The sequence below is a fragment of the Anser brachyrhynchus genome (assembly GCF_964034855.1).
Source record: "Anser brachyrhynchus genome assembly, chromosome: 1".
Taxonomy (NCBI): Eukaryota; Metazoa; Chordata; class Aves; order Anseriformes; family Anatidae; genus Anser; species Anser brachyrhynchus.
The window spans coordinates 53,708,764-53,725,713 of record NC_137694.1 but is presented as its reverse complement, the minus strand read 5'-3'; the positions used below and the strand labels follow the sequence as shown (position 1 = coordinate 53,725,713).

The 16,950-nt window shown below is 34.6% G+C and overlaps 1 protein-coding gene across 15 annotated transcripts in view; it reads right to left on the bottom strand.

Moving 5' to 3' along the window:
* Window positions 1-16,950, bottom strand: part of PPFIA2 (PTPRF interacting protein alpha 2) — a 341,449-nt gene that overhangs the window by 103,378 nt on the left and 221,121 nt on the right. For all 15 annotated transcript variants that reach the window (XM_080575702.1, XM_080575698.1, XM_080575688.1 and 12 more), the window contains one exon: window positions 9,983-10,057. In XM_080575702.1, the coding sequence (XP_080431828.1) occupies window positions 9,983-10,057 (75 nt within the window). The remainder of the gene's footprint in view (window positions 1-9,982; window positions 10,058-16,950) is intronic.

The following is a 16,950-nucleotide window of genomic DNA, read 5'->3' as shown; positions in this document are numbered from 1 at the left end:
TATTTCTTTGGCTGTCTTGCCACGTCCCCTCTCTCCTTTTATTCTGCTCTGGGTGATGAATAGGTGGTAAATAAAAAATCCATGGAACCTCTGCTAGAAACTTAGACTTCTATTCTGTAATTATCTGGAATAAAATAGAGAAGATATAAGATCCATTTATAATTCTGAGACAAGTTCTTTAACTTTGTTTGTGTCATATATTGAACTATTTGCTGTTTTGCAGAAATGTCAGGCATACTCCATGATCCCTACTTACTGTTGAGTGTAATGCATTGTAGAAACCCTCAAAATAATGCCAATAACTGAATTTCACATGAAAATGGAAACTTTTCATACATGCTGATTAACTGCAGAATGGTTGTATTTTGTATTGAGCCCTGAACAGTATGTCCTATTGTCCTTTAGACTTGGACTGTCATGGAGAGCACTGTCACTCCCTCCCTGCCTGCAGTCCCGGTCCATTAAAAACAAAACAAAACAAAACAAAACAAAACAAAACAAAACAAAACAAAACAAAACAGGCATGTAGCTGGGTAAGGGCTTGTACTCACAAATTTAACTCCCCAGCATGGAGTTATGAGATGGTGAGCCTGCTAGGATTCATGCAGCGTACCAGGATTTATGCAGTGTACCAGGACAACAATTGCCTGGCATACGGTGCAACTGGCTAGACACTGCAACAGCCATCAGCTGTCAAAAATCAAGTTACGAAATTTAGTTGTGTTTATCTACCAATGCTTATGAAATGGATAATCATGCCCACGAAATCTATTGGATTGCACCATACTTTTTCTTCCGTAGGAACAGTAAAACCCGATTAAAACAACCTCAGTGCTTTCAGGAGCAAGAATATTCAGAAAGCACCAGATCAGCCTGACTCTTGTGATATTCTCAGAGCTCCTACGATGCTAAAAAGGAGTATGTGATGATTGCCATGTGTATTGCACAGGTCACTGTGCTACCTTTGCTTTATAGGAATGCCCTCCATTCCACAGCGGTACAAAGAACTGGTGCTGCAAGACATAGTTAGACTAAACATGCTGTGGAGCAGGAAGCATGTTTTATTATTGTTTGTACAATGAAATGGAGCACTAGTCCTTTACTGGAGCTCTGTCGAGAATGTAGTAATGCAATAAAAATGAATAGTAAAAATGTGCAGTAAAAGCACTCAAATATAAATGTGAAGATGGAATATATCGCTCCTAAATTTACAAATAAATAAATAAATAAATAAATCTGTAGCCCTCTTGTTTGAATTAAGCTTGAATTAAGTTTAGAACAAATTTTGTTATGCAAATAGGAAGAGTTTCACCCCAAATGCAAAAGTCTGAAAACTTAGGCAACAGGTATCATAAAAATGAGAATGTAACTTCTAAAAATAAATGTAGAACAAATACTTCTCACAGATTTCCTAGCTCCTTTTCTCAAATTATTTAGACCAAAGTGTTGAAAGAAAAAAAAAAAGGATGTAAAAGAATCAAATTTCATCATGACTTGCTTTACAGTAATCAGTATTGAAGGTGACAGGAAAGATTGAAAGATTTTTAAGGACTTACATAATGAACTGTTATTCAAAAGTTTTGATGCTCTTCTAATGTGAAGTAACAGGTAGGAAAACACTTCAAGGTCTAGAGGGGGAACTGCCTGATGAGTGAGGGCATATGGAAAAGTTCATGTATTAAGGACTGAAACAGTCCTTATCATGAAAAACTTTTTGGTCAGTGTAAGGTAGTAAAAGCAAAGCTGAGCCTCCCTCTGCTCCAGAGAAAGTGAGTAAGGAGAAACAGGAGATCCAGCACGTGGAAGTTGTAGCCAGAGCAACAAGGTAGGAAGAGGATCTTCACAAATTCTTGCAGGAAAAAATCCTGTTATTGTTCTACAATAATGAATTTAGTGCATTCGTTTCCCAGAATATGCACAGTATCCAGACAATGGACCAAAAAGATTACATTTTTCATTACAGTAGGGATAGCTAACTTGTTTTCAGAATGAATTAGAACACCCTAGAAACACTTCTAAAAATACACACATAAGGAACTATATATATATATAAATGAGCATAAACCTAATCCTATATATATATATATATATACATAGGATTAGGTTTATGCTCATTTTGATGAAAAAGCTAACTTTCAAGGAGTTTGGAGAAAAGATTTGGAGGAAAATGGGATTTTTTGCTCTCCAGTCATCATTTATTCAGAGATAAAACCAAAGCACTAAACCATCAGTGTCTCTAATCAGGGGGGACCAAGGTTTCATTAAGTCAAATATTTCTGTCAGATTAAAAAAGAAGATATGAAGAGATTTGCAAAATAGATTTCAAACATCTAGCTTTCTGCTCTTTTAATGTATATTTAAACAATTGCTTCACAGCTGCACAGCAGGTTTGAGGGAACAGCAAAGAAAGAGGAATTAGCAAATCACAGTTTTCCATAGCTTTTTGCCTTTTGTCATGTTCCGTTAAGCATTATCTTACAAAAAATTTATTATTTTCTTCAGAAAGTACAATTTACAGCTTATAACAATTTAAAAATAAAGTGTATATGCTTATTGATACTGACAGGAATCTCGTAGCAGTAAAACGAGAGGTGCAACAGATCTCAAGCTGTTTTGTGGGTGATAGTGAAACTGAACTCTATTTGGTGATTAACCTCTGACACTGGGATTCAGTCTAGTCACAATTCTTTATATAACAAAACCTATTACAAAGTTTCATAGGCACATAAAATGAAGTATTAGCTGTGAACCATGGTCTTTAAAACATCAATATTGCAGTGGAGATGCTTATAATTTCTGTTGAAGAATCTGACTCCTTCATTAACAGCAATAACATCCTGAAGCAGATTAATCCATTCATATGTAAAGAGAACACTTCATGCTCTCTTTTCTGCTAATCAGTCTTTCCTACAAAGTTGTTTCTTCTGAAGAATACATAGAAGGCAGTCAAATTAGATGAAAAATCCATGCATAATTTGAACACTGACATCAGTATTTTAGAATTTGCTACAGGTCGTTACACACTAAACAGAGGTGTAAGAGAATACAGCATTTCATGATCTTTGTTGAAAATGCCCTACGACATTTGGACAGCTACACAATCCTGCTCTCCAAAATCATTTCAGCAAAGACTGCAGTTACTGAAGTTATATTTAACATATTTTGCTGGGTTGTCAACAGTAGGCAGTGGCCTACTCATAAATAAGTCTAAAATATGCACAAAATCATTATCTACTGTCACTGTAGAATATCTTTCAATTTTGTACTTAGAATTGTTTAGAAAACTTTTCTCAATGGAAAGTATTATTTATGTAATATTAAGAAGCAACTTTTGCAAGTGCAATAGTGATGTTTGTCTCAAACATGTCCATAGAAATTAATGTTCTTAAGTGACTGTCTGGAAAATGCATTGGAGTTTAGACCTATGCTGCTCAGACTTTAGTGAAAAATGCTTATGATGATAGAAATGCAAAGATCAGACTTCCTGCCCTCAATATCCACAAAGAATTTGGAGTTTTTTTCTTCTGATACCTTAGATTAGAATTAGTTGAGGACATAAAATAGAATACCTATAGCAACTTAACTGATTATTTCTTGCGCTTTTTTTTTTTCACCTTGTAAAAAAATAAGGCAGTGAAGGATATAATTTTCAGCCTCTTCAGCTGCCATGCCACACATCCTAATTGTATAGAAATCTGAATTAATACTGTGGGACATGGAATATAAGAAGCAGCCAAAAATGCATTGTTTTGCTTAATTACTGCATTTAAAACAAGGGCAACAATAACTTTTTGCAGTTAACATTTAACTAGGCAGTTAAGGTTAAAGGTAAAATGAAAAGCAATTACATGTAGGACGTAAAGATTACATTTCAAAACAAAATATTTTTATTATGTGCAACTTTGCAGAAAAGGTATAATTTGGCGCAGTAACACAGACATTTAAAAATAAGATTCAGACTACAAATAGGTTTATTGAGAATTAGACCTGCGTAAAGTTATAGCTTAAAAAAAAAAAAAGAATAATATTAGCACGTAGGAGAGGGTTTACAAAGCAATAATTTTCACTTTTACTATTCTAAGAAAATGTGGTGAAATCTATATGAAGATTATTTCAGACTTTTCACCAGATAACATACTTTAAATCACCAAAAATAGATATAAACCATCTAGCCTAGTGTTTTTTTTTTTTTTCCTCCCAGAAAAAAACTCACCGAATTTCACCCTATTTCATCCAGAGATTTTAAATCCATCAATTTCTGAATTTTGGATTGAGGAAATGTTGGGTATATTAGATAGTCAAGAAATGAAAATCTTATTTTTCTCAGCAAAGTGTTGTTTTAATAACATTTCTACTCCAAAAATCTCTTTGTATCCCCATACAAAGGCTAAGGCCACCAAGAAACTCCTGTACCACAAATTACCTCAGGCTAATAGGAGCTGAAACTCTCTAAGAGCTAGGAATTTAAAAACATGCTTTCACATGTAGCTTTTGGTAAAAAGAACACACCATAGTTAGCTGAATTTATATATATATCACAAATACTAAAGAATATTTCAGTAGCATTAATGACAGAACAATAACATCTGTAGCATTCCTCAATGTCAGAGTCAAAACCATCCATAACTCTTGAATGCATCTGCATTTTGTGCTTGTTTCTTGACTTGTACTACATAGCAAAAGCTAGGCAATTAACATGGTATTTGAAAGTTCTTTCGTGAATAAGTGACTGTATTTTCTGGTGCTTCTGGTATAGAATATAAAGATTCATAAATCACAAATCACCCTTTCTCTTCAGTGATATAAATAATTTATGGATGCTTTCATGTATGCTATAGGAAAAAAAAACAACACAACAACATTAGGGTACCATGATGAATAAACTAATGCACTGTCAGTTAGGAAGAAACACACTGCATAAATAAGAGAATGTATGCAGTTACAGTATCATGGGCCAAATCTCCTGCAGTCTCTCTGATAGCTCCCAGAGTTAAATTTATCCTGAAATTGTTGAGCAAAATTCTGTAGAAGCGAGAGGAAATTGTAACAATGAGGTTTTAAAAGGCAGCCTGAGTGTTTTAAATATAATCTATGTGTCAATTGACAGAAGCAGTATCATCTTTGGCATTTTCAACCAGCACTGGCTTTTTCAACAAATGCTGAAGAAAAGTGTATGGTGGAACAGTGATACAGAACCTCAAACCAGTAATTTCTCTGATTTCATATTCTACACAGTCCCAGTGTTTTCTCAGTTCCAAAAGTATATCCTTGAGATAATAAATGTAATTAATGCTGTATTTTCCATGGTACATTTTCTACTAATGAGGAAAAATGAAAAAAAAAAACAAAAAAAACCAAACCACCAGTGTATTTAACAGAAACAAACAAGGGTTTTGGAAAGCCACTTATCACACAAATCTTAACAGCACAGAAAGATTATACAAGGGCTGTATAAATGTTTGAGAAGGGCAGGAGAAAATTTGTATGCAAAGTGCCGTACTTTAAAAACATGACAACATGACTTAGTCCCACTATACTATAAACCACATATAAAACTTAATTTTACATACAAGCTTTGGGAAAAAAGCTTTAAAGTTTATTTTTTGGGGAAACTGTTGAGAGTTCTGGGAAACAGTGAAATCTCTTAGTGGAAATCAAAACTGTTGTCATTTACAACTTTACATTGGAGCAGAAATGGATTTAAAACATCAGTGTGGGCCATGCTATCACCTGTCTATATTCCATCTACATTCCATGCCCTTCAGAAGCCACTAGAGCTTGAGTTCCTGATGATATATAGGGCTAATAAAATATCTCAGTGTGTATGCACATGCTGTAGTTTAGCATACGTTTAAAAAAGACTCATGCTCATAACACTAATTAGAGGATCTCAAAAGCTTTGGTACAAAATGGTTATCTTGTCAGTAATTTAAATACTGAAGTTAATTTCCATGAAGATCATAAATGACAAAACCATGAAGGAAAAATCACATCCCACATCCCTTGCAAATGAGATTCATTCTTCTCAAATTAGTGTGTAAAGAGGAACATGGTTCACAGAACCTTGTTGGAATCTGCAAATGTTTGTACGCTCACTAAGAAACATCGCATCTGCCTTCAAAATGTTCATAAACAGACACTATTGTTCTATTGAGCTTTGGTATTGGCTGTATCACTTGCAGCTTGTATAATTGCTAGCTGCAAATTATAACCTTCAGTCACAACTATTTGGAGAGACCATGGGTTATGGGGAACCGGATAAAATACTGCATCATTTTAAAAACATCTGAAGGGTAAGCAAATGTAACTCTGTTTTACAGTAATTTTAACTAAAAGTGGTTGGTAAATCCTTCTGAAAATTGTTAACAATATCTGCTATTCCTGTTAGCTACAACAGACACAATGAATAGGACAACATCTTCCAGTTGTGAACAGATAATGGCTTCTAATGTAAGGATAAAAGAAATAAAAATGATAATTTATTGTATATCACATGATAATTGCTGAAAAAAAAGCAAATATTGTAAGTACAATGGAATCAATTACCGTAGAGTTATCTTACCACAGTCTGCATGAAAACTCTCCAACAATGACCCAGATTGCCTTTATATTATATATATATGCCCTTCTACACTCACAAATTAATTGCAGCAAGATAAAATATATAGTCAAATAACTTTTTTTTTTCCTCCCAGTAAAACATACATTTAAATTATTTTAAATCTAGTGTTTAAGGATAATAGAGGTCCGTTTTATATCTCTCCCATATTTAAACTCCACTACCTGATTTCAGTGAGCTCCCACTGTTTGTCTAAGACACACAAATTTAGCTGCCTATGCCTTAAGTGTCTGCATCTGAGCTTGTTATGAGTTAGTTGCCTAACACAGACACTTAGTTTCATCGTAGTGGAGAGGGATTTTCCTTCCCCATCTCTGGCTCCAGACAGATGCAGCTCTTCTGCCCATTTTGTGTCGCATCTGGCAGCCCTGGCAGATAGTTTATCTGGCAGACCAGATTTCCTAGAGCAACACAGACTACGGTCAAATTTTTGACATCCAGTTCATGTGTAGATACCCAAGTTAAAGAGTCCTAATTCTGAGCTGAATCCTGTGCTCTGTAAAATACTGAATAGCTTACTTGTAAATACATTTTAAAGAGATTATGATGTACAGCTTAAGTATCCTGTACACCATCTTGATACAATTTAAAACCAAGATTTCATATACAGTAAGATAGTTAAAGTAACTGAATTGTGTAACTCTTCCTCCGCAACAAACATAAGGGTTCCCTTAATGACTTGATGAAATCCTTATACGTTAATTTGTAGAGAGAATTTACTATTTACAATATCACAAATTGCTAACATTTTAAAAATATTACATGCAATCAAAATAATTTCTGTATAGCATTTATTTGAAAAGAAGATAAACTTATATTCACTTTTTAATAGAAACTATTACCTTCACAGAATCAAACTAGCAATGAACTGTTTGGTGTACATTCTTGCTTTTGAAAAGTTCAACCAAACCAACAACAGTGACTTATGCCATATCAATAGTAAGTATTGGAACTGTAGACCAAGGTTCTTCTCTATTACCATTATGTGATTACATATAAACGTTACCTTCACAGCCTAAGTTCACCCAATGGGTCCAACTGTCCATCTCAATTGCCCCTGCAATTTCAAGTCACTGAGTTTAACAATTCCCTTTCAATATGAAGTGCTTTTTAAGATGGTGTTGGGAACTACAGCTGAAATCAGCTTTGCCAGAGTTCCAGATGTCTTCACACCCTTTGGTATGCATATAATAAGCTAAAAAGACTGTTAAATGAGAGATTACTATCTGCAGATGAAAAGCTACAGTCTCTCCCTCTGTCCCCCTCCTGCCACTTTTTATATAAGGCTATTTCCAATACAAGTACTCATCTTATATTGACATGTATATGAAACGTCTGCTGTTTCTCATCATTGCCATGCATCAGAGCCACAGTCACAAGCTAGGCATTTCAGAGAAAGGTGCTACCGTAACAGATAGATTTCTACTATTTTTTATCCCTGAATCTGATATTCATTGTATACTTAATCATATCCTCATCTAATCAGGGGGCAAATTTACTGTCATCATTTTATGTTTGGATATAGTTCTGAATATGTAGTACACTCTTAGTATAAGAAAATGGATGTGAAAGTAAATACATATTCTCATGGGAGAACAGACACTGAGTGACAGGAATATGGAAATTACTGAAAAGCATATGTTCAATTCCCTTGGAAACTTGGCCCATTTATTTTCATATATAGTATGATAAATTTTTAAAGCCCTTTATTGTCTGTGCATTCACTGTGGAAGCTAGTATAAAAACAGACTTACATATTGTGATTGTCTAATTAATTTTGGCTCATTTAAATAACTAATTTTTTGAAGTGGAAACGGGGATACCAGTATTCTGATTGTGTCATGTCATGCTTTGCTGATTAAATGTCCATCTAAATGCTTTTAGTATCATGCAGACACAAAGACTTTATATCATTTCTATGGATTTGGGGAAAGAAAGGCTATGAAAATACTATTTCAAACTCATTTCATTGTACACGTTTAACTAACTTTCTTTCAATCTCCAAATAATAAGGCAATGCTCTAAAGACCTGGTCCCATGCCCAGTGAACTGAACTTGGATTTATTTGGGTCATGAATGGAAGGGATCCGAGGAATGGGATGCATCTCAATTGGCTTGACTGTCCAAAAGGACTGTTTCCTATTTAACAAGCGCTAGTACAAATAACACATTAGTTGAGTATATGTAAGTCATATGAACCCAAGTATTCTGAACTTTCTGAAATGGAACAGCAAAAGAGGGATTTTATCTTACAGATAAAGTAAATGCACTTTATCTGTTCAAAGAAAAGGGGTGATTCATAATATCTGGTTCACAGTTTATAAAAAAGAAACACTAATAAATTGCAGATCCTGTTTTTTAGAAGTTACTTTAAGAAAGTAACTTTTCCTAGCTTAATATAGGGGAAGAAAAAAAAAACAAAACAAAAAACTATTTGAGTACTATTTTATGTTATCATACATTATTCTGAACTGAATGGTATTCCATTTTCCTTGAATAATTTGGTAGTAGTTTAACTTTGCCTGCAGTTGTTCTCAGTTTCTGTCTTAAGGCTGAGTAGCTTTCATCCAATTCTCTTGCTTGTCTAACTTACATTAAACAGTGTGAAAGGCACCTGTCAGGTGGAGATTCAGAATGTGATGGGGATAGCAAAGTGACTAGCCAACTCCATTATTTATATTGTCAGGCCTCAGCATTGCCTCCTTAGGGTTTAAAATTCCTTTCTATGTATGTGTGCACTTGCATGTATAATACAATTAGGTGTCGTTGTTCACCCTTCCGAACAAAAGATTATGGTAACAGTCTGCAAGTTAATTTACAGGTGAAAAATCTCTTGTCTAAATTCACAGAAGTAATATGGCACCACAGTTCACCGTGAAATACTGCACTTAAAAGGGTAGACAAACCTAAATTTTGACATCAATCATAACGTTTTTTCCTCCACTTAGTTTTAAAATGTCAATGTTAATATATATATCATGTATATGTATGCTTTACTTAATTTTATAGTATAATAGAAATTCAAGTTATTACATTTCTTATAGTATCTGACAGATTAGTTGTTTCACTCTTTTTTCATGTCCAATAAAAAATTTCAGGGCCTGTCACTAGTTCCTGAGTTGCGGTTTGCTCACCACAGAAGAACAAAATAAATTAGGGAACAAAAGGTTGTATTAATCTGAAAAGCACCTTAAACAAGCCTTGCTGAGCAGTTTATTCAGAATGTAATTTATCTTTTTTTTTTTTTTAATTTAATTTTATTTTTTTTTTTCCCTGAGAGGCTTAAAAAAAGTGACTGGGAACACACAGGACAGAATATTACAGAAATTGAACCTCAAAAGGGGAGAAAGTGTTTTATGTTACCTCCTGGTTAGCAGCAGCTAGTTCTTCTTCCAGTGCAGAGACTCTTTCTAAAGAAACCCTCAGTCGCTCCCTTACCTAGAAGAAAAATCAAAATATGTGCAGTAACGTAATCTCTATCAGTCTTTAAAGTTAATATAACCTGCCATATGCACTACAGTATGCCCTGCCAGTCTGTAGGTATGTGTGTTGCATCCTTTCATAAGACATACTCTGTAGTAAACGTTGAAACCTAACTATAGAAAGACTAACCCACAAAACTAGGTGTCAAACTTTAAATACTGTACTGCTGTTCCACAGTTTGCCTATAATCTGATGGAATATACATCAATTGCAAATATTCTAAGACCACATTATGCATAAAAATAAAATGTTATTCACAAGCATCTTTTACAAAGGGCAAGGAAAAAAACATTGGCAAATGTGTTAAGTCCACTCCACGGTAGATAATCTGCTCATATTAATTGAATGCAATGAATTCATTGAAAAAATAACTTGCAGCATTGCCTTCAGGTACACACATTAAAGATTTTTCATATCATCTTGCAGTTTGTTTGGGTTTTACAAAAAATCGTAAACAAGTTATACTCTCAAAAGCAGAAGTGTGTGCTGTGCTTCTACAAGCTTCAGAGATGTTCCTGTTATATGTCTATGATTTACACCATTAATAATAATAACTAACAGCAGCAACAACAATAATAATTCAATACCTCTGAAAACAGTACTGTTGTTTGAGCACCCTGGTTCAGCATCAGCTCATGTAACTACAGGTAACCTAAGCTAGCAGTGTGGGCACCAGGCTCCCAATATGATCAAAAGGCATAGCTGACCTAAAGTGAGCTTCAGTGCTGTATGTTGGTGACTTTCCCTCTTCTGACCAGGATCTTATGGCAGCTCTTCTCCTAACTTACACAACTTCATTAAGCACCTCACCTTAAATGACTTGCCAAAATTCAGCATATATTCAGCATATATTTCAACTCCCATTCCCACTGCACTGTGTTAGTTCCAGCTTATGATCTAAGGACATTTAAGGCTGTTAGTGGTGTTTGTAGAGAAAGCTAATATATTCTATCAGATCAGTAGATTCAGCTGCAAAACAAAGCAAAGCAAAAATTAATCATTCAGGTACAATGAGACATTGTACATTTTCATGTATGTACAATTGTTTCCAGACTCTTGACAAATATGGGAGACCCCCAAAAAGGATGTTTATGTCCCAAAGCTTTCATAATTTTTCCAGTGATAACTCCCAGTCTAAGAAATGCCATTTCTTTTCTTTGCATACTTTATTTTCCTTTACTACTGATAGTGAAAGCCAAATATTGCTAGAAGACTCACTAAATCACAAGAATGGTTTACATTTCAGTAGATGAAAATTGCTTGTTAGCAAACCTACAACATAGAATGTACAGTATTTTTGTTCTACCTCAATTTTAAAACTGTTAAAATCTCAAGATCAAATACATATTCAGGAAACAAACACTAAAAAATAAAACTATTCAGCCTTTCTGACAAATGCAAAAATATTTGCTTATGCAGTACTTTGAGGTTTTGGTCCTCCTTACATACTTCAACTTTATTTATGTAAAATTATGTAGTCAAATAAATTATTTGAATACTCTCAGGTAACTATAGTTTTACTATATACTAAACTATGTTGTTAGCTTTAAGACAGCAGAAAGCATGAATGACAGGTGCTCAAAGAAACAAAAGAAAAGTGAGCTGAAGAGGCTTAAGATATAAGAAATATTAAGATGCCCCCAATATTAAAAAGAACTCTTTTCCTTTAGCCAATAACTCTTTTCCTATAAGCCAAAAAAAAAAAAAGGTCTGTTAATGATCCCAGAGATACATGTTGTAGCTTAAATGGGCATTTCATGTAGGGTTTGAATATATAATCAACAGCTGAGCTGCAGTAACTGACTGTGCCTGTTCAACTAACCAAATGAAGTTTAAGTCATCCTGAAGTGGCAGTTCAGGATGCCTTTCATCTGTGAGGCAGATGAATTTCTTCATAATTTCCATGCAATTATATCTTTCATAAAAATACTTCACACCAAAAATATAATGCATTCAGACTATAGTTGAAAATCTGTTATTGTTTAAATAGCTGAAAAAGTTCTTACTTCATTTGACTTTCCTTTTTTTTTTTTTTTTTAGTTTTTAAATCATATCTCTGCTCAAAAACCAGCATTATTTCTACAGTTCTCACACCTTCCAAGGGCAGCTTGATGACCTGTTTCCCTATCCAGATGGACAAAATTCCAAGGAAACATGAGTCCACCACCTGGAACTAACATAGAATCAGAGAATGGCTTGGGTTGGAAGGGACGTTTAAAGACCACCTAGTTCCAACCCCCCTGCCAAGGGCAAGGACACCTCCCACTAGACCAGGTTGCTCAAAGCCTCATCTAACCTGGTCTTGAACACTTCCAGGGATGGGGCATCCACAGCTTCTCTGGGCAAACTGTTCCAGTGCCTCACCACCCACACAGTAAAGAATTTCTTTTGTATATCTAATGTTAAGCCCTTTTAAGCTCTTTTAGCTTAAAACCATTACCCCTTGTCCTATCAGTACACTCAATGACAAAGAGTCCTTCCCCATCTTTTCTTTACTGGAAGGCTGCTATAAGGTCTTCCTGGAGCCTTCTCTTTTGTTGCACCATGGGAGGTTTGTTGCACCAGGGGAGGTTTAGGTTGGATATTAGGAAACATTTTTTCACTGGAAGGGTTGTGAGGCATTAGACCAGGCTGCCCAGGAAAGCAGTTGAGTCACTATCCCTGGAGGTATTCAAAGGACCTGCAGGTGTGGCACATAGGGATATGGTTTAGTGATAGACTTGGCAGTGCTAGGTTAATGGTTGGACTTGATGATCTTAGAGGTCTTTTCCAACCTAAGTGATTCTATGATGCTATGATTCTCTAGGCTCAGCAACCCCACCTCTCTCAGCTTGTCTTCACAGAAGAGGTGCTCCAGCCCTCTGATGATCTTCGTGGAACTCTTTCCTCTCTCTCTTTTTCTCCTGTGCTCTCTATCTTCCCAGAGTTTCCTCTGATTCCTCTGCAGATCCTAAAATCTCCTTCTGTATCCTTCTTCTCTTCCCAGCACCATTTCTGTCTTTCACTAGCTCTACACAAATAAAGCCCATGTCCTACCAGTGAGGGGTGTAGTCCTGTCTCACAAAGTCTGATTTGAACCTCTTTGAAAACAGTGGGAGCTGGCAGAATATAATTTCTTAATGGAAATCTCAGCCCACATGTAAAAAATGCATAGAGAAATGAGTCTTCTTTCTGGCTTCAGTCCTCTTGGCTGTAAGTTCTGCTGAGGGACAAGACGATTGAGGAAAATTTCACAAGATGGTAATTGCTACTAGCTGAAATTAAATGCAATGAGTTGGCAATTTTACTTTAATTTTTCCTAGTTTCCTGAAACCTGCATATATTCAAGCCCAAGTGAGTTGATTTATAAATTCTCATTTATAAACGAGAATGCATGTTTTTAAAAGTCTAACACTTGCATTCTTTTAGAGTATTGTTAGAATTTGCAAACCAACAAGGCCACATCACTGAGGAGGTCAGAATGCCATAGCGAGCTGGAATCACAAAAAAACTTTTAATACTGTAGCTCTGTACAACTGAATCATAGTGGGTTTTATACAGACATTTTACAGCCTGAAAAACAACTCTACCTGGAAATAATAGGCAGCTGTTTTAAAGACAAAATAGGAGACACATTTTTTACATAACAATTCAGAAAAAATAGGTAGAGAATTAATGTCATTCTTTTGAATATCAAGCTATTATATTCAAATCCAAGCTTTGCTTTCTTGTCCTTTTGTCAGTAACAACATGGAACAGTATCAGTGTGAAACAAAGCTACAGATGGAAATTGCCTTGTCTTGTACTGCCTTGCCTTCCTTTCCCTTCCTATTCCTCCTTTGCATGTACACAGTTAATGTGCTGTCTTTTTTATAATGACCTAACCAAAATTGTAGTCTGATGGCTCTTATTTTTTCTCTGAATATAAGATTTTATAAAGGATCTGAAAGCAAATCTGTCTTGGCACAGAAGTCTTCTTTTTTCTTTTCATCTGAGCAATGAACAACTAATTTAGACTCACATTTGCCATGGTGACATTGGAAATGTTGCAACTAATTCTTTGTGTTCAACCACATACTTAGCAGTTATTAAAGCTGAGGAAATCTTCCATTATGCTAGTGAAAAAGAAAAAAAAAAAAAGAAAGAAAGGAAAAAAAAAAGCTGTATCAGTGTTCTGATTTGAAGGAGAAATCTGCTCTACTTTACTGCCCAGAAATTGTTACTTTATTTCTTAATTCAAATTTACTTCTCAGTCTTCAACTGATTTCAAAACACACTTGGGGAAGAACACAAAAGCTGAATAAAGATTTCAGGTTTGGTCATTCACATTCCAGAAAAGAGCACAGGTTACAAAGACCATACACATATGAATATGAATATGTGTATTCAATACACATATATTGTGAAAAAAACTTTGAGAAATATTTACCAGTTTGTAATTGTGTTAAAGTTTTCTTGACCTTTTAAAGTTCATATTTAATAAACTTTGAACCTAAATAAGGGACAACAGCAAAAGTCTCTGAAAGCCATATAAGTATGTATTGCACTGATTTTTGTATTGGATTCCCTCTTCAAATTTATGTTAAAGCAAACAAACAGAACCATCTCAATTTGTCATAGATGCAGTAAAATCTGTTTTTCTGTGTCACTTGCTTCTGAGAGACAAAGGAGCGGGAACAACTGCAAAGTATGTTTATCTGATACATTTTTTTTAGATGAATTAATAGAATTTGACATTGTTTTCTCTGTTCTGTAGCTTAAAGACAGTAATCGAGTAAATGTCGTTCATATAAGTAAGCATTATCTTACTGTGATTGAGTTTATCACTTCAAAAATAATGTACTACCTAAATTTCATACAAAAAGTATTCCTGTTTTCTTAGGCACTAGCTAAGGTTTTACTAAACAAGACTTCACAAAGTAAGACTAACCAGATGTCATCTGATCTATTGGAACACAGTACAATATGCACTCTTAAAGGCCAGATTCCTATTATGGTGCCACAGATACAGAAGAAAAGGCTTGCTCTCTCTTTGTTACTGGGTGAATCCGATGTGGGCTCAGATGACCGGGTACTCCACTGGCTTTTAAATGCAGCCCTGTTATCTTGAAATGTAACATAGTCAAGGTTATGTTAGCACCGCTGTCGGTGCAAAATATCACCCATCTTTCTCTGTCTCCTAGCAACTGCTTCCCACTTTTTTCCTAGCTGTCAAATTCTTTCTTCTTTCTCTCCAGATCTGCAGCCCACAAAGAGCTTTTAAAAACACTTGCACATGCTAGAATTGAATCACTTTTGTTCATGAACACTCTAGTGAATAAAAGCTCTCTTAGCTACTTGCTAATGAATAAAAAGATAGTGGTAACGTTGACGTGAATAGGTTGTTTTTGTTTTCAACAATAGACAGGTATACTTTTCTGCCATGAATTAATCTTAAGAGAACTAGTGTTTTTTGAATCTTAGCTAAGACAGTAAGACCTGGTAGTTTGTTTTCTCTGTGAAGATCAATTGGACATTTTGTCTTAACAAATCATATAAAAATGAACTTGGAGAAGAAGTTGCTTATGTTTCTTCTTTCCAAATGTACATTTTAAAAGTTGAACCAAAACTCTAAATCAAAATAGAAAAAAAATATGCAGAAAAAAAGTTCAGACATATTAGGAGGGAACTAAGCTACATAACAGTATGAATAAATAACATTTTTTTTCTAGTTTTGTTCTTCCTGAACTACATATAAGGAATATGTACTTCCTGACCTACTCAAGTACAATGACTAGTCTAACCATGAAGTTAATCTAAGCTTGTATTTTCTATTCCATACTAACGATGTCTAGCAAACCTCTTCTTCATTTGCTGCGTTATAAACTGTTTGATATATGCATGTATACCCCATGATATTCCATAGTTTTGTTTTACATTTATATATTTTTTGTTGCATGAAACAAAGAAAGTTATCAGCTACTTAACAGCAGTAAAAGAAGCCTTTGAGACCTGAAGCATTTAAGCAGGTCAAGGATGATTAACTGAATTGGTATATCCGTACAGATCATCTTCCCTATAAATACAGCTGTAAATTTCAAGTGACTTATGCAGTGGCAAAGCCTATTAAAAATGTGATGTTAGAATTTCACACTGATCCCTGTCCTAGCCAGTCCTAACCTCTGTTTAAAATTCATCCTTTTTATTTTTTTTTATCAATACCCATTGTTTGCATCATATAAAATAACTTTGTACTTCGGAAAAAAAAATATAAAAAAATCACTGAATGTAATGTTACTGTAAAAAAAAAAGTCTAGATTCCTTTGGAATGAAAAATTATATAAAATATGTCATTAAATAGACCAGCTATGCTGTGACCCTTTCCATGTCTTTTTGCTTACTGAGGATGTGTGACAACTCTAAATATGAAGAAAATCTAGAATTGGTAGCAAAACTGCCTGTGTTAGTTTTCAGTTTTCTAAGAAATTTAGTATAATTAGACATATAAAGATGCTTGAAAATATGTATAGTTTATGTCAAATTAAATTCCCATAGAGAAATACATTTAGTGCAGTATCAATTTCATTTGCTGTGACAATTCACTTGGCCAAGAAGACACAATGAATTATTTGAGATACATATAACACAGTAAATAGACTGTAAAAGTATAAAACAGTAAATAGACAAATCTAAAGGAACGCTATCATTACCTCCATGCCCTAAAATGAAAATTTGCACAAAGTAAACTACAACCATGACTTTGGCATTGGGTAATAGGGTAAGAATAACAGCATACTCTTACTACCTTCTGCTCTCCAGGATTTATCTATCGGGTTTAACCAAACAGGACTGGCTCTCTGCTATCGGGAAGTTCATTCTATAGGGAATGA